The 18,563-nt window shown below is 37.2% G+C and overlaps 1 protein-coding gene and 1 pseudogene across 4 annotated transcripts in view; one reads left to right on the plus strand and one right to left on the minus strand.

Annotated features, from left to right (window-relative positions):
• Nucleotides 1-575: 575 nt before the first annotated feature.
• Stam2 (signal transducing adaptor molecule 2) overlaps nt 576-18,563 on the plus strand; it is a 57,093-nt gene continuing 39,105 nt past the window's right edge. For 2 of the 4 annotated variants that reach the window (XM_071619177.1, XM_027937990.2), the window contains exon 1: nt 576-734. In XM_071619177.1, coding sequence (XP_071475278.1) covers nt 695-734 — 40 coding nt within the window. In that variant the 5' untranslated portion in view covers nt 576-694. Of the gene's footprint in view, nt 735-1,034; nt 1,188-18,563 lie in introns of all 4 variants that reach the window. The other 2 variants (XM_071619175.1, XM_071619176.1) reach the window with 2 other exon arrangements.
• On the minus strand, nt 17,614-18,321 carry LOC114094800 (protein C1orf43 pseudogene; annotated as a pseudogene).

The raw sequence follows: 18,563 nt of genomic DNA on the forward strand, positions 1-18,563 counted from the left end.
TTTGGTCTGGGCTCTGTAAATGCGCACAAGAGCAGAGCCAGGCACTTAGCAAACGCTCAAAACCACATCTGTGCCGGGGGCTCCGTTTCCAGGGCAACTGAACTGTGACGGGAACGTGTCTCAGGACCCACGGCTGCCAGGGACGGAACCCGCCGCCCAGGAATAAATTAAATTTATTTGTGAAAAGAAAGTAGCTCTCAGAGCCAGTTTGCTTCGCGCGAAAAGTCCAAGGCGACAGCGCCCCCAGCTGCGCCTCCGCCAACACTGCAGCTTCCGGGTCTCCGGCATCTTCCAATTCTTGGGGAGACAACTTCCGGCCTGAAGGTCCCCGGCTCCGTGGCTCACGGGGTCCTAGCAAAGAAAAGGTGGCTTCGGCGGCTGCCTGACCTTTGAAAGGATCTGGGTCAGGGGCTGCCACTTCTTCCTGAAGGATGACAGCAACAGGTGCGCTGCGAAGATGTTCGAGGCCTTCTGGATCTCGTCTCGAGAGGAGAGTTGGGGGCGGAGCCCGGGGGCGGAGCGCGGACTTGGAGCGGGCCTGTCAGGCAGGAACCGGGCAGGTGCGGTGGCGGAAGTGTGGGCAAGACGGCCAGAGTTGAGTCTAGCGGTCTAGGAAGCCTCGGTGGGTCACCCAGCAGGGAGCAACTGCCCGGCCTTAGCGCATCTCAGAGAACCGGGCTCGGGTGCTGACAGGATGCCTTTGTTCGCGGCCAACCCCTTTGAGCAAGACGTGGGTAAGTGCTGTGCCCGGCCCTGTGCTGGTGTTTGTCTAGCTAGAAAGTGGGCGGCGGCGACTCTGGAGATTGGAAAGCTAACTGAGCGGCGAGAGGGAAGGGGCGGTGCCGCCGCCTTGACGTCGGGGTTTCTCTGGGGGTAACCTGGGCGCGTGACTAGTGGCTTGGGGAGTACCTCCTGCCTGAAGTTGGGGACTCTGAAAGGGCCGTTCTCCGTCAACTGCAGAAATGGAGAAGGTCCTGCATTTCACTGGAGACCAAGTAATTGGGGAGTTGATACAAACTTCCTGCTTCTTCCAGAGCTGCCCCGAACGCGCTGCCGAAGTGGGTAGACCCTGTTCGGGCCTCCCAGAACTGGAGACGTGAACTTACTCCCTCTGAATTGGAACTTCATGTTGTTTATGTATGCATCCAAGCCCTGCTAATGCAGCTTCAGGATTTGCGATTGTGAAGGTGCTACCGGATGTTCTGTTTTAGAATATGAAAAAGAAAACTGTAGAATCTCAAAACAGCCCCCAGCAAATAATTTTAGGTGGGATTAAATATTATTTGGTCTAATAGAGCTGGTCTTTCAACGAGTCTAGAATGAGAAAAAGGAGGATGCGATATAAGAACTTATTTGGGGGCATTAGGGTAACATTAAATACAAACCGGCTAAGAAAACATTTTTTGTAGCAGTAATTAACGGAATTATAGGTAGATTTGTAGGCTTCAGAATAAAAAAAATTGACTTAAAATTGCCTGAGACACACAAAATACTGTACATCTTAGCAGTGAGCCATCTGTTTTGTAGTAAGAATTTCTTAGTTGTGAAGTCTGTACAAGGTGCCCCATTTTGGCATGTTATGTAATCCCCAACTATGTTCAAAAGAATCAAGTAATATGAAGGTAAATATTTATAATTATGTATTTATCCTTAGTCAGTCTTCAAATATGTATTTCTATTATTTCATTCAATTTTTAAATTGGTAGATGAACACAAGTGACTGTCATAAATTTAGGAAGCTTCATTCTGGGGTTCAGTTTCTGCTTTTGGAACACTAAATTATTTATTTCAATTGTACTACATTTGTGAGACTGTTATTTTTTTTAATTGTTATTGTGAGGGTTTTCATTTTGTTCTAATGAAATGAAATAAAAGAGGCAAGATAGAATAAGGCACTTGGGATTGAATCCAGGGGCACTCAACCACTGAGCCACATTCTCAGCCCTATTTTATATTTTATTTAGAGATAGGATCTCACTGAGTTGCTTAGCTCCTGGCTTTTGTTGAGGCTAGCTTTGAACCCTGATCCTCCTGCCTCAGCCTCCCTAGCGTCTGGGATTACAGGCATAGCCACTGTGCCTAGCTAAGGCAAAGTATTTTAAAATTTGATAACTGTAAACTTTCTTCAAGAGAATGAAATTAAGGCAGTTGCTGTAAATGGATGGAAATGGAGAACATCATGCTAAGTGCAATAAACCAGCAGACTCAGAAAATCAAGTGTCTAATAGTTTTCTCTCTTGTGTAAACTAGAGCAAAATGATAGGGGGGAGGGAGGCATTGGATATCAAAAATATACAGGGATATTAATGGAGTAGGTGTTCTAAAGGAGGTGTTGTAAAGTGAGGGGATGGAGATTGAATCAAGCTCCATGCATGTATGATTTTGTCAAAAATGAACCAAACTACATTACAGTATAACTATAATGCTGTAATAATAATTTTTAAAAAGACAACTTTCGTTTAATAGTAGTCTTTCCTGTAAACCCATTATTTTCTAATTGAACACTTATAAAAATAGGTTGAGTTGCTCTGAGAGTTTCTCTTTTCTAAATCTTCCTTTCATTGACACCTGAGGTTCATATATAGTTTAACAGATCACTGTTTGTTGATGCAGTAAAAGAGGCATTGGTGAATTTGTATTGATTATTTCATGGGCAGTGCCATCAGCCAAAGTTCCAAGTGTTGATCATCTCAGATATAACAGAATTCAGTATCTAAAAGGCAAGTTAAGGGTGAAAGAGTTTGATTGAGGCTGACCTGTAACTTTTATTCAAGTCAATGAAATCAGAAAAAGTAGGATGGAATAGTAAGGATCTCAAATTGGCCTTAAACTTATGTCATTGAAAAAAATTTATTTATTGCATTTTCCAAATCTTAAAAGCCCCTTTGAATTTTAGTTAAGTATACAGAGCATTGTTAAACTCAAAATTTCGATAGGAATGTTCCTTTATAGTGTCATTGTCTTTATCATCTGTTTTCCATTTTATTATTTGTGTTGTTTTTTTTTTTTCTTTTTTGGTCATACATTGGTTCACTTTTCATTTGGCAAACATGCATTGAATCACTATGTGTGCCAGACATTGTAAAGGTCTGGAGCCACAAAGAAATGAATACACTATGAGTACCTGCCCTCAAGGAATTCTCAGTTTAACATAGGACACATCCTTTAAGTAGATAATTATTATATAAAGTGATAAATATAGTACAAGAAAGATAGGAGGAATATATGAAATGCTTTACATCTTCCCTTTATTGTTTTAATAAGGTAGACACTGTCTCTATAAAGGTTAACACTATCTACTTCCTCCATTCTTTCCTGACAGTTCTTCTATTAGCAGGAAGTGACTACCTCTTATATCAGGAAGAAACCACCTCCTATATAGTAATAATTACCTACCAAAGGACTTTTCAAGGAAAAAGTAAAACATAAGGGGTAGGCTGGGCATGGTAACATGCCTGTAATCCCAGCTGGGGAAGTTGAGATAGGAGGATCTCAAGTTCTAGCCCAGCCTGTGCAACATATTAAAATCCTATCTCAACAAAACAAAACAAAAAAACTAAAAGCACATGAGGAGCAAAACCACAATAGGAAGATTATGGTGGTTAGTATTAAAGATGTCATTTCCTTGTATTCTGTACTAATTTTTCCAGTCTTACTACAATGGTTCCTGAGTTATGACTTCTTTCTCTGTTCTGTACCCTAACTCCAGTCTTTGTTTGCATATCTTTTTTTCTTTTTTCTCAAGCCAGACGATTTTTTTTTTTTTTTTGGCTAGTTTCTGCCTCTGCTATTTACCATTCCTTTCTATTCGTTTTCACTTTTCAACAACCTTGTTATTTCCTTTCTTAAATATATATTCACCTGTGTCCCTCAAGTTGAATGCAATTCTCCCTCTACAAAACTCTTCTGAGACAGCAGTTCAAAGTGTACACTTTTATGTTAAGAGGATACTTTTCCAAGTGAAAGTTGAACGTGTGTATTGCTATATTTTTGGCTTTTGTTGAGTTAAAAGAACTTGAACAGTGAAGTAGCTTGGGGTTTTCAGTCATGCAATCTTTTTCTCCCATAAAATTTTATAAGAAACCCCAACATAAAAGTAAAAGTGATAGCATTTCAATAGCATACTTTTATACATTCAAATTTATAACTTAAGTCAATCCTTAAATGCAATATGGCTGTTATAATCTTTGTAAAATGTTAAAATTCTAGTTATGGATGAAAAGGTACCTTTGACACAATTTTTTCTATATTTTGCTTGCATGGTACCAAAAAACATTACTTTCAGTGGTTACAAATTGTAATTAATGTATTTTGAAGTTTTTAAAAATATGAAATTTTGAGCATAAAGTATAAGAAATAATATAAACTTCCACTTTTATCAGCCAACTGTGTAAGTTCCTAATATTTTGATGTATTGGATTCTTTTAATAGAACGTTCAAGATAGTTGAAGTACTTTAGTATTTTTAGCACCTCTCTGGTTCCATTTTTTTCTTGTTTCTCTGTTAAATATTCTCCAATTAGGAGGAATTCTATTTTACAAATATGTACACCACACATATAAATATACTACATATTGTTTTGCCTGTTTTCAAATTTCTTAAAAACACCCTTTTTATTCTGTTATCATTTAGCATTTTTTATGAGTTATTCACATAGATGTTTATAGTTCTAGTTGATTAATTTTAATGGTTATGAGATGTTCCATTGTGTGAATGTGTCATATTTTTATCCAGTCACCTATTGATGGACATAATTGTTTTCAGTTTTTTTATATTACAAACAACATTGTATTTGAAAGTTCTTAAAAAGTTCTTATCCACATTTTCTTGTGTTCATGAGTGAGAGATATCTCTAAGGATGTGATTGAAGAATTCCTTAGTATAGGGAATGAAAAGTTGAAAAATAATAATAACGCAGAATTACCCTTTCAAATGTATGTCTGAGGTTTTACTTCCAGCAGCAATGGAAGTGAAGTTCCTATTGTTCCAAATCTTCACTAATTCTAGGTATTGTTAGAATTTTAAATTTATGCTCATTATACAGGTACGAAGTCATACATTGCTTTCATTTCATTTCAACTTCATGGAAGTTGAGCATCTTTTCATATATTTCTCAGTCATTGTGTTTTTTTCTGTAAATGACCTGCTGGTTACTTTTGCTCATTATGCTGATGGATTACTTTTTCTTTTTGACTTGTAGAGTTCTTTATATATTTTCTACTAATCTTTGATGATGGAAATTTGCAACTTTATATTCTAGTTTGTTGCTGCCTTTTGTCTTTGGTGTCTTTTATTGTAAGGAAAATTGTGTGGTTTTTTTCAAGTATTTTTTTTAATATTTATTTTTTAGTTGTAGTTGGATACGATATCATTAATTAATTAATTTGTTTTTATGTGGTGCTGAGGATTGAACCCAGGGCCTTGCACGTGCTAGGCGAGTGCTCTACTGCTGAGCCACAACCCCAGCCCCAGAAAAATCGTTTTAATATAGTGATATTTGTCATTCCATTTTGATTTTATTTTTATTATTTTACAGAAAGACTTCTCTATTGAGAGTTGTGAGGATCCTGTCTTAGTTTCTTCTGAAAGTTTTATAAAGTTTTGATTTTTGCATTTGAGTCTTTAATCCATCAAGACTTTGTATGGGTCCCCGTGAGGGATTTAATTGGATGATCAGTTAATAATAGACAACAATTAGTCACCTACTCATCATGTTTTGAATTATCTGTTCTTTCACTACTATTTTACAACCCTTTCTCTCTGCAGTCTGTTTTCTCATGAGTCCTATGCTTGTGCTTTCTGTTTTACACTATTCTCTTTATCCCTGCACCAGGACCACTTTCTAACATCAGGAGCCTTTACAGTTGGTAGTACAAATCCCCCTTTCTTGTTTTTCTTCCTTTTTTTGGCTTTTGTTCTTTTGTGTGAATTTTATGACAGGGTAGTTAACATCATTATAAAAGGGAATTTCTTGTAGAGTCTTTTAGAATTTAAGATAGAATGCATTGTAATTTCTTGTTGTTTCATATCACCTGGTAATAAATTCCACATTTAATTCCTTGATAACAAACTTATAGTTTGAAAGTAAGGCAAGAGGGCAATAGGATGGTTTTCCTTTTTTGAGGGGGCAGGGGGGCACCAGGGATTGAACTCAGGGGCACTTCACCGCTGAGCCACATCCCTAGCCCTATTTTGTATTTTATTAGAGACAGGGTCTCACTGAGTTGCTTAGTGCCTCGCTAAATTGCTGAATCTGGCTTTGAACTTATGTTCCTCTTGCCTCTACCTCCTGAGCCGCTGGGATTGCAGGCGTGCACCACCGCGCCCAGCAAGAGAATGGTTTTCTACAAGTGAGCATGCAGTATAATACTGTGGAATTGGTGTTAGGTGAATGTGTTTCTAGCACTGCTTTTTGTTTGTTTAAATAAGATGTTAGGGATTTTTTTATAGTGTTGAAAGTAAATTTTGTTCACAGGCATATAGTAAGAAATATCAGAGTCTAAGTTGATCAACAGTTGATAGTCCTAACATCTATTACTCACATATCAAAATAAAACTTAAGGATGTATCATTTCTTTAACTTCTGTTAATTTTTCCCTCCATGGTTGCCTTCATGTGTGTGATGTGCAGCCCTAGGGGATCAAAACTCGGGCCTCATGCATATTAGGCAAGCACTATTATCACGGGGCTTCATTTCTAACTTTCTCCTTGATTGCTTCTTGTCCCCACCTCCCTTCTTCTGGCTTGATGTTGATATTTTACTTTTTTATTGTTAGCTGCTTTTTTTTTTTTAAATCTCTTTGAAGAATGGAGTTTAACTGTCTCTGTGGCCTGGGCAGGCCTCAGGCTCTTTGGCTCAAGCCATTGGACTAGCCCAGCCAAGCTTGATTTTTCACTTTGTTATCAAAATTACAAAAGCATTTTTGGTTATAGTCCTTTTCCTGTTACCGAAATATCAGCTAATCAGCAGCATTTGTCAGACTCCATCATGGATAAAGAATATTGTTTCTAGAAGTCTGAGACAGTTGATATTGCCCAAACATTCTTTTCCCTTATCCTTTCTCTTTTAGGACTTAGTTTCATATTGGCTTATTGGCATCTTCAGCTCTTCTTGCTGTAATAAATATTGCTTATTTTTTTGACTGTTTTGTTAATGTTTTCTTAATGGTCTTGTAAACTTCTGGTGCATGAAGAACAGGCACATCTCTGTCCCTTTAACAGCCTATGGAACATTTACAATTCTAGCTATTGTTAGTTTTGTTGAGCCCTTTAGTTACTTGCAGTTAAGGAATACTTGAAGTAGTTCTAGTTATGACTTTTAATGGAAACACAAAGCTGTGTTTAATTAATAGCTCTCATTTAACAAAATAAATAAATAAATAAAAAGCACGGGGTTGGGGATGTGGTTCAGTAATAGAGCATTTGCTTAGGATTTGCAAGGCCCTGGGTTCTATCCCTAGCACTGTGGGGGAGGGGTTGTGGTAAGGATGAAATGATGAAGAATTATAAAATTTTGTTATGCAAAGTTTTATTCGTATTTTGTTTTTGTTTTTGAGATGGGCTTTTGCTTGTTTCTGAGTCTGATTTTGAATACCCTGGGTTTAAGTGGTCTTCCTGACTTAGCCTTTTCATGTCACTGCCCTTGGCATTATTTAGTGTAGTTTTTAAATGAATGCATGTAGGATATAAATCTTATTTAGTTAAAAAAAAAAACAAAACAACTTTTTTGGTGGTACTGGGGATTGAACCTGGGGCTGCTCTATTACTGAGCTATTCCCCACAGACATTTTTGTTTTTTATTTTGCAGTGGGTCTTGCTTAGTTTCCCAGACTGACCTGGAACTGATGATCCTCCTGCTTCAGCCTCCTGAGTAACTAGGAATACAGGTATGTGCCACCTGTGCCTGGCTATTTAGTAAACTTTTTATTCAATTGAAAACATGTGAGCTTTTTCTTTTCTTAGTAAATAATCCCATATGGCCAGGCACAGTGGCACACATCTATAATCCCAGCAATTCAGGAGGCTAAGGGAGGAGGATTGAAAGTTTGAGGCCAGCCTTCACAACTTAGTGAGGTCCTAAGCAATTTATCGAGATCCTGTCTCAAAATTTAAAAAGGGAGCTAGAGATGTAGCTCAGTAGTAAAGCATACCTGGGTGTTCAGTCCCTAGTACAAAAGAGAAAACAGAAAGCAAAACATTGTTCCATATGGAGCACTAGTTTGCAACTTGAGAATTGTAGTGACTTAATTTTAGTTCAGTTGCACTAAACAGATATTTAATTCTTGTTCTTGGCAGCTCTGCTTAAAGAAATCTTGCATGTGCAGTATTATAATTTTCCTGGTAATGCTAAATACTTGAAGTGGAGGCTGAAGAAGAACTTTTTTTTTTATGTTATTGCTTTATTTGAATCTGTTACCTAATAATAACTGTTTGTATTTAATATAGAAATTGAAGGTCATTGTGACAGATATCAGGGAATGGTCTATTATCCCCTGAAAATTATTGCTGTTTTGAAATAGCCACCTATTTATTTTTAGCCACTATTATTTCAGTTTCATGTCATAATTTTGTCAGTATCTGATAGTGTAGTTTTAAAATTTTTTTAGCCATTCAAGTGTGTATCTCATTGTGGTTTTAAAATGAATTTACCTGACAAATATTGATGTTGGGCACCTTTATATGTATGTATTTGCTAAATGTATATCCTCTCTTTCAAAGTGCTTATTTAAATCTTTTGCTCATTTTTCTTTTAATTTTCACAACTCTTTTAAGCGTGAAGCCATCTTAATTTCCATATTACAAATGAGAACATAGATTCAAATTTGAGTCAGAGCTGAGATAACACAAAGTTCTTACACTAGTAAGTTTTGGAGCTGAATGTAGAGAAGACAGGTCTTCCCTGTTTAGTTGGTGCTGTGCAGGTACTCCACAGGTACACCACATAGTATGCCGATCATCTCAGTCTGCAGAGGACATACACTTACCTCCAGCCTATCCACTTTGATTCTTCATCTGTGACTTTTTTGAGGTGTTAGTGACTTCTTCTTTTTTTCTTTTTTTTTAAGAGAGAATTTTTTTAATATTTATTTTTTAGTTTCCAGTGGACACAGCATCTTTATTTTTTATTTTTATGTGGTGCTGAGGATCGAACCCAGCACCTCACGCATGCCAGGCGAGCACGTTACCGCTTGAGCCATATCCCCAGCCCCTGTTAGTGACTTCTTTATAGATTCATTTTTCCTTTTTCCTAGCCATTAGTGTCTTACACATGATGCTTCCTGATAGGCCTATTACAATAGAAATTGTACTTATTTATGCTTCTGTCCTGTTCTGTAGAGAGAATTCTAATTCTCTAATGTAAGAGTGTATGTGGAGTTTAGAAGGGTTGTGATTCTCACCTAACAGGATCACAAAGGACATTTGGGCAGAAACAGCCAAGAAGAAAGTAAATTTGCCCACATATAAAATATGCCTCTAGACTTTATTTGCCTTCATTTTAACAGGTGGTTTTAAATAATAAAAAGCAATACAAGGTGATTTTGATCCCCCCACCCCCGTCACGCCGCTTTCCTTTAATCTGCTCTATATGCCTAACTCCCAATTCCTCCTAGTCCCTGTAAAAAATGTTGGTGATGACATGAGAAATGTAAAAAGACTGGCAATCACTGTTCTGAATTCTACCAGAAGAAGCTCTTAAATATATCATGTTATTATATGATGTTTTAATAAATGGAGTTAATTATGCCATTTTGCCTAGTCCTTCACTTATAAACAGGAGTTGAACTTGAATTTGTCCTATTCTGCATGTTTAAGATGTTCACACATAGGGAAACTGAAGACTAACTTGTTGGGGGAAAGGCAGTGTAGTATAGTGGTTTGAAATTGAAGCATATACCCTGAGCCAGACTGCTCAGAGTGAAATCTATTATTCTACTTATTGACTTTATAATCTTGTGCTAGTTACTTTTCTGTACCTGTTTCCTCATTTATATAATGGGAATCCTCTCTTTTGTGAGAGAATAAATGAGTTAGCCTATGTAAAATACTGAAATATTTCAGTATGTAAAATACTGAAAGCTATTACTTTAATTGCTATTAATATTTTTAACTAAATTATCTATTATCCAGTTCTCAGGATTGTAAGTTGGTTTTTGAAGGTATTCATAGTGTAAGTAGGATTTATATTGCTCCTTTTCCCAGAATAAACTGAAGAAATACATTCATAAAAGTTTACCCAAATAAGAACATTAAATGGAAAGGAAGATTAATGAGAAAATGTATTTATTTAACCTAATTACTACAGAATGCTAAGTATGGTTATTGTCATTGGAGACAGAGAAGGAGGTGAAATGTAATAGTCTATAAGATTGAGATATTGGACATTTGAATATTTTAATCTAAATTTAACTACTTAAGAATTGTGTCTATAAAATAACAATCATATAATTTTAGTGTAAATGTATGATTTATTCACAAACTAGGAAAAATTGGGGGTGGGTATCAGGGATTGAATCCAGGGATGCTTAACCACTGAGCCATATCCCCATCCCTTTTGGTATTTTATTTGGAGACTGGGTCTCACTGAGTTGCTTAGGACCTCGCTAAATTGCTGAGGCTGGCTTTGAACTTGTGATCCTCCTGCCTCAGCCTGAGTTGCAGGTGTGTGCTGCCATGCCCCGTGGTTCTTACATTTTAAAATAATTGTTTAGTTTATAATAAAGTGGTTCAAGGGCATGATTCTGTCTTTAGAAGCTGTCAAATATGGTTACCTGTTAGATCCCAGAATGAATTCTTCTTTCATTTACTTGCTTTCCATATTGTAGTGTTTCTGCTTGTGGGGAAAGAAAAATTTGTCTTTTTTTTTTTTTTAACTCTTTCTCCCTGTTTTCAAAGTGTAATTGTAACATTTTTTTAAAAATTGGGTTTTCTTCAACTAATACATATGAAGCTATATTTTCTCCCTTAGATTGCTGTGCTCTGAATGTGTCCCCCAAATTTAATCTGTTGGAAACTTAGTTCCTAGTGCACCCATGTTGGAAGTTGGGGCTTCCGGGAGGTGTTTCAGTCATGATGGCGCTGCTTCCAAGAGTGGTTGATGCCGCTATAAAAAGGGCTTATGGCTGGGTGTAGTGACCCATGCCTCTAATCCCAGCAACTTCGGAGACTGAGGCAGGAGGATTGCAAATTCAAAGCCAGCCTCAGCAATTTAGCGAGATCAAGACCCTGTCTTAAAATACAAAAAAAAAAAAAAAAAGATCTGCGGATGTGGCTCATTGGCTAAACACCCCTATGTTCAATCCCCATTACCAAAAAAGGAAGGGGTGCGTATGGGAGTGATTTGCTCTCTTGCCTTTCCACCTTCTGCTATATGACAATGCAGCAAGAATATTTTCCCAAATGAAGGATTCTCAGTCTTGGACTTTCTAACTTCCAGGAATGTTAGAAGTAAATGTCTCTTCTGAAAATTACCCAATCTCAAGAATTCTGTTATAGCATCAAAAAATGAATTAAGACAAAAATCTAAGCATTACTTTCAGTTATGTCTAAAGACATTGACATATCATCAGAAATTTTTATGTTGTCTTCTGTTATAGAATTTTATCTATATGTTCTGTTATTTTCCATGTGGCTGGAAAATAAAAATATGTGGTGATTAGATAATATGCTGAATAAATTGTTCTAGATTATTTCCAATTTTTATAGTTCAGTAACATTTTTACTCCAACAACAAACCTTATAATCCCATGGGCATAGAATTTTACAGAACCTATCTCATTTTTAAACTACAGAACTATGAGCTAATAGTGCATTGTTAATTTGTGGTAATTTGTTCCTTAGCAAGTTTAAAAGCACAGTGAGATTCTGATTATTTTTCAATCTTCCTTTCTTCCTATTTAAATTTTATGACTTCTATTGACTTCTATTCATGTTTCCTAAGCCTATTTCTACAATCTTAGATTTAAAAAGTTCACTTAATGACTTTTAAGATTTTGAACTTTTCAGTTCAGAGATTCCATTTTTATAGTTTGTTTTTTCTGCTGAGTACTGTCTACTAACTTATTGTACCTTAAGTTTTTGAAAATATGTGTAATGATTGCTCTAAGATTCTTTTTATTTTTCTAATTCTATTATTTGGATCATACTGACATCTACTTTTGTTAACTACTATTTTGACTATGGAGCAGTCTTTTGCATATCTAATAATTGTTACTTTTATGCTGGACACTGATTGTTCTTTGTAGAGAGGCTGGATTACATGGTCTTTCTGTAAAGGGTATTGAGTTTTGTTCTGTTGGGTAAGTTGTTTAATTAAAGGATCTTTTAGGTTTTGTCAGGCTTGATTCTATTCTTTGTAAGGCAGGCCCATTTCAATTATGAACTTTGAATTTTTTAAATTCTAGAGGACTTTTACTTCTAAGGTGTAGCCTTTGGAGGGTTATATCTAAATGTCTGATGTGTTCTCTTTGCCTTTAGTTAGGTCAATCAGGCTAAACATGCAAGCATACAAATACCATATGACATACTATACTATATCATACCATACCATAGATTGAGTGGTTTGATATTTGTTCCCTCATGGTTCTAGGTAATGAAAGTCTTAAGATCAAGGAACCAGAAGGGCTAGTGTCTGAGGCTCCTCCTTTGGGTTGCTTGGGTTGGAGGCAGTCTTTCCCCACACCAACCCATGTTGTCATATGGCTTTTGTTGGGTGTATGCACATGAAGACAGTGCCTTAGTTCTCTGTCTCCCTGCCTCCCTCCTGCTCCTCTCCTGTTTCTTTCTCCTCTTCTTGTTTATCTTTTTTAAATTTTTTCTACTGGGGATCAAATCCAGGGTCTCATGAGCACTGTGCCACTGAGTTACATCCCTTGGCATGGTCTCTCTTTTGAAAAGTAGGTTTATCTTGGGATGAGGGCCCCATTGTTATGATCTCATTTAACCTTCAGAGTGTCCCTACCTCCATATTCAGCCTCACTAGGATTGGGGCTTCATTGTAGGAGTTTTGGAAGGGACATAAACATTTCAGTCCTTAATAGGCAGGATAATCCTAGGATATGAACTTTCAGCTGCATAGTAGGTGATCTCTGGTTGACCTCCTAGACTCAAATAGTGTGTGTGTAGTTCAACTCTTGACCAAGAACTTGTGGCAGATTCCTGTGCTTAGAAGACTGGTTTCTGTCTCCTGGTTCTTTTACTTGGGCTCATCTTCCTTGTGTTGGGATAGGACAGTGTTTACAGCTAGAGGTTCACCTCATATTTCTCTTCCCTCAAAGATCTCAAAACTGCACTGCCTATTATTCATTTTCTGAAAACAGTAACCTTATCTATTTTGACTTGTTTTATAGTTGTTTTTAGTAGGATAGCAAGTATGATACCAGATACTTTGTCAGACTTGGAAGCAGAAGACCAGTCCTCAGTTTTTATTTCCTAACATAATAGGAGGAACTTTAAAGATTTCTTACAGGAATTCTTGTTTTGTATAGTTATAAAAAATTTTTCATTATCGATAGAGCCTATTTTATTAAAAGTTTTGTGGAGATTTGGATTCTTTTTAGAGCTGTGTTTTGAACATAATGGGACTGTGTAGAGGGGGAGCCTTTTTGTTCCTTGTAGTTATTGATGGAATGATTCATATGATATTGTTAGAGTCTTTCTGAACTATTTTACAGTGTATTTGAGGCTTTCTATCAAAGCCTGGTGATGAAATGTTATGATTTACACCCTCCGGCCCTGACAGTTTAGAATTTAGGCTCTAGGCAGGCTCTTTCAACACTCTCCCTCTCTTTGCCTTTGACACAGGATAATGAAAGGTATGGCTCCAAGACTGGGCACAGTGACATGCTATAAAAGAATGGTTTCTTAATTATAATATTTAAAATTTTCCAGGAGTTTAAAATACTACTGAGTACGTAATTTAACTGCTATTTAGTTCACTTGAAAAATGAAGTCCTTTTTGGCAGGCCATTATAAAGTCTTCAGATTTTATACTTTTTTAAAAGAATAATTATGAGTCCTTTATTTGTAAAGAGTAAACTAGGTTTGACAGAGCATTCAAATCAGGATTTTTCCATTTTCTATAAAAATCAAATCAAGTAAACAATGTTTTTTTCCTATACTTTTGAAATTATCGGAAGGCATTTGGGGGTGTCACAATAGGCTTCATATTTGATTGAATTACATGTCTTAAAATAATCGTGAAAAGTTAAGTTCTAGTAGAACTGAGTGGGTTATTAGATAGTCTAAAATTTAATTGTGTGTGTTTGTGTGTTTGTGTTTGTACTCCTACACTTGGGTACTTGCAATTCGGTAGTTCCTGATGCTAGTTTCTCAAATTCATGAGCAAAGGGTAGATTATTATATGTTGAAACCACTGACCAAAAATTTGTGCTAACATTTTTCTATTCCTACCTTATACCATATGTGAAGTTCTAGATAGGCCAAATGAAATTCATATTCACTAAAGATTTACATGGAAAAAAATAAATAACATACATACAAAAGATAATCTGAGTGAATTTTTAATCTTAAGGTAGTTCAAACAGGATGTCAAGTAATACTGTAAAAAGAAAGTATGGTAATGTCCTACAGCAAAAAGAAACAAAACTTCACCTTAAGAGGAAAGAGCAGCATGAAACCAGTAAATTATATGTAATACGTGTGATTTTCTCTTCAGATGCAGAATACAAAACCAGTCTCTCTCTCTCTCTCTCTCTCTCTCTCTCTCTCTCTCTCTCTCGCACACACACACACACACATACAGTCCTTTGCCTCCCTCTGAAGCATTGTCTTCACTGCTTAACTCTGTCTTCTACTTGAGTCTTGGCAGAGAAGCAAGGAGAGACCTGGAACTGCAGAAGCCCACGTGCACTGCTGCCTTTTACTACCTACCACTTGGTGTTGCTGTTGAAACTTGGTCCTAAAGTCCCTTTGATGTTTGTCTGCTCAATATTGAAGCTGGTCTAGAACTTTGTATAGGCTTCATAGGGTTACACTGAACATCATAGCTCTTTTGCTTCATTTATTCCAAAGTGCTCTAATGTTTTCTACATTATAACTATTGTTAACCAGGATAATAGGGCATGGAGGAGCAGCCAGCATTATTCATTTACTCATTGAACAAGTACTTATTGATATTTACTATGGCCCTAGATACTGTTTTATGTACTAGAAATAATATTGGTAACAAAATTTCTGCCAGAATGGAGCTTATATTAATTTTCCTGAGTAGGGAGACAGACAATAAACAAGATAAAGTATTATGCTGTGAAGTAGCTACAGAAAGGCCTATGCACAAAATCCTGCCCTCCTTTGATTTTAATATTTTGTCTTTATGGGGCCTGATATGAATGTTACCCATAACAAAGAAAGAGTCTGAGTACCTAATAGATATAAAATCATAATGTACAGATAACTTTTCACCAGCTTGATTTTGTGCCCATTCTCTTCACCTCTCTCCTTCTCTGGCTGCCTTTCCCTTCCCGCTACAATGGTACATCATGCAGCTGTTAAAAGTATTGATATAAATCTATATTTATAAACATGGAGAAATATTTATGATAAGTGCAAACCTAAGTTTCAAAAAGATACATTTCGTGTGATCACAGAATTAATGGGGAAGACTTTCTAACTCTGAGTTTCAGTATTGTTACTCAGAGCCTGTGCTGCTGCCTCCTCAAGTCTTTAAAAAAATTTTTTTTTAATCTAAAAAATACACATGACAATATATATGTCAAAATATACATGACCATAGAGTGTATTTTGACATATATACATGGAGTATAACTTATTCTAATTAAATCCCATTCTTGTGGTTGAACATGATGTGGAGTTACACCGGTTGGGTGTTCATATATGAACATAGTAAAGTTATGTCTGATTCATTCTACTGTCTTTCCCATGCCCATCCTTCCTCCCTTCCTTTCATTCCCATGTGTCAAATCCAATAAACTTATATTCTTCCCTCCCCTCCCCTTTATTGTGTATTAGCATATCTCTGATGCAGATGCATATCAGAGAGAACATTAGACCTTTGGTTTATTTTTTGGATTGGCTTATTTCACTTAACATGATAGTCTTCAGTTTCATCCATTTACTGGCAGATGCCATAATTTCATTCTTCTTTATAGCTGAGTAGTAATATTCCATTGTGTATATGTACCACATTTTCTTTATCCATTTATCTATTGAAGGGCACCTAGTTTAGCTCCATAGCTTAGCTATTGTGAATTGAGTGGCTGTAAATATTGATGTGGCCAAGTCACTATAGTATGCTGACTTTAAATCCTTTGGGCATATGCTGAAGAGTGGGATAAAAGGGCAAATGGTGGTTTCAGTCCAGCTTTTCTGAGGAATCTCCTAACTGCTTTTCAGAGTGGGTTGCACCAATTTGCTGTCCCACTAGCAATGTATTAATGTACCTTTTCCCCCATATCCTCTCCAATATTTACTGTTTCTTGTATTCTTTATATACATATATATATATATGTATAAAATATAAATATATACTAATTAGACATGACAGTAGAATGCATTTTGACACATCATACATAAATGGAGTATAACTTCTCAATTATGGGTTGTACATGATGTAGAGTTACACAGAACATGTAATTATATATGCACTTAGGGTAATAATCTGAGATTCAATCTACTATAATTCCTACCATCCATGTCCCCTCCCGTCCATTCACTCCCCTCTGTCTAGTCCAAATCACCTCTATCCCCCCACCCCATTGTGAATTTGCATCGGCATATCAGAGAAGACATTTGGCCTTTGGTTCTTTGGGATTGGCTTATTTTGCTTAGCTTAATATTCTCCATTTCCTTCCATTTACTGGCAGATGCCATAATTTCATTCTTTTTTAATTATTTGTATTCTTGATAATTTCCATTCTTTTTTTATTTTTTAATAGTTCATTTTATTAAATAACTAATCCATAAAACCAGACCAGTACACTGCTCTATGATCATCTTGTATCTTGGCATAGATTAGTCCAGGTATCAGAACATTTCCTTTTGTTCATTTATTCACAACAGAGATTGAATGAAGGTGAAAGGGCAGATCCTTATACATGAGGAAAATTGTGTTAATGTTTCAACACATCCTGATTTAAGTGGAGTGTCAGGTTAGGTTGTTCCACATACCACCTACGTCCTTGCTCTATCCCCAATTCTGTCCACCTTTTCTACCAAACAACTCTTGAGACACCCTAAAACCAAGCAGTTCTTGTTCAATTGAGTACAATAGGATAGACATGAAGATACCTTTCACATTTGGGATTAAATAGGCTGGAATAGGTGAACCATGGCCAAAAACAATTGAAGATTTTAAAGAAAGCTGTGACAGAAATAGAAATGACATCTGAACTCAAATATAGAAAAAAAAATTCTATTGGGGGGGAAAATCTTAGCTGATGTTCTGAAAATGCCTGTAATAAAGAGTTGGGGAATGACCTTTCAGATGCGACTTTAAGAACCCTGGATACTACAGGAGCTTTGGCTAACACAGTCTGGGCCTGCTGAGCCAGATTTCCTGAGGGCTGCCCAGCAGACAGCCTATCTTGAATACCACAGCTGTCTGGTTCAGTCTGCAGCGAGAGTCCTTCAGCTCCATCACAGAGTGCTCTCCAATGTGTTATAGTTGTCCTTAAAGCTCTTCAATTCCAAGAAATGCTTGGCACATTTACTCTTCTCTGACTGGAGGGAAGGTATGTCATTTGGATTGTAGTTGGGGAGAATTCAGGGGACTGAGTTAGGTCTTTGGCTACTGACTGGTGCTGTCGCTGAGAGCTCCCAATTCTTGCTTTGACCACAGTGGCCAACTCACTCAGGCCTCTTGATAGCACAGGTACTCTCTCGGGCCAAACACCCATGTCCCATAGTGAGCTATCTCATATCCATCCAGCAGGGTATTGACAAGTACCTTCCACACACCCTTGAAAAAAGAGTACTAGTGTTTTGCAGATCTAGCAAGTAGGAGTGGAAATTCAGCATGAAATGGGATCTCAGAAGTATGGATAGCATCCAGAGCTTATAGAGGTAGTTGTAGCAACTTTGATTTTCCTGACTTTCCAGTTGCAGTTTTGCATCATCATCTGCAGGGAGGTGGGGTTCATACATGATATCCTGAATCCTGGATAGTAGAATATCAGTATCCTCTTTCAAGTTCTTGGGGGCATTGTGTCCCACAGGGACATGAGGTCCCCTTCTAGATTTCATTGCAAAACGCATGTTTTGCCTCTTCACAAAAATAAATAGTAGTACAAATACCAGGCTCCCGTAGGCCATAACCAGCACGATATTCACCCCAAACATCCAGTTACTACTGTATGCTGTGGCCTCCCTCCTTGCCCAGAACTGTTGGGGTTTTCTCGCTGTCCTGCCTGTTAGCCCCAGCTCCACCTAAGCAGTGGGCCTGGGTTCCCTGGAGCTCCCTGGCCATTTCCTTAGCAGGCAGAGTGGGGGAGAACCAAGCCAGACCCACCCTGAAAACATGGCTGATGGGTGGGCTAGGAAAGGAGGATGATGTCTTCCTGCTTCCCTCCCAGTGTGGGACTCAGGCA

This window comes from Marmota flaviventris, chromosome 11, assembly GCF_047511675.1.
Source record: "Marmota flaviventris isolate mMarFla1 chromosome 11, mMarFla1.hap1, whole genome shotgun sequence".
NCBI classification, from domain to species: domain Eukaryota; kingdom Metazoa; phylum Chordata; class Mammalia; order Rodentia; family Sciuridae; genus Marmota; species Marmota flaviventris.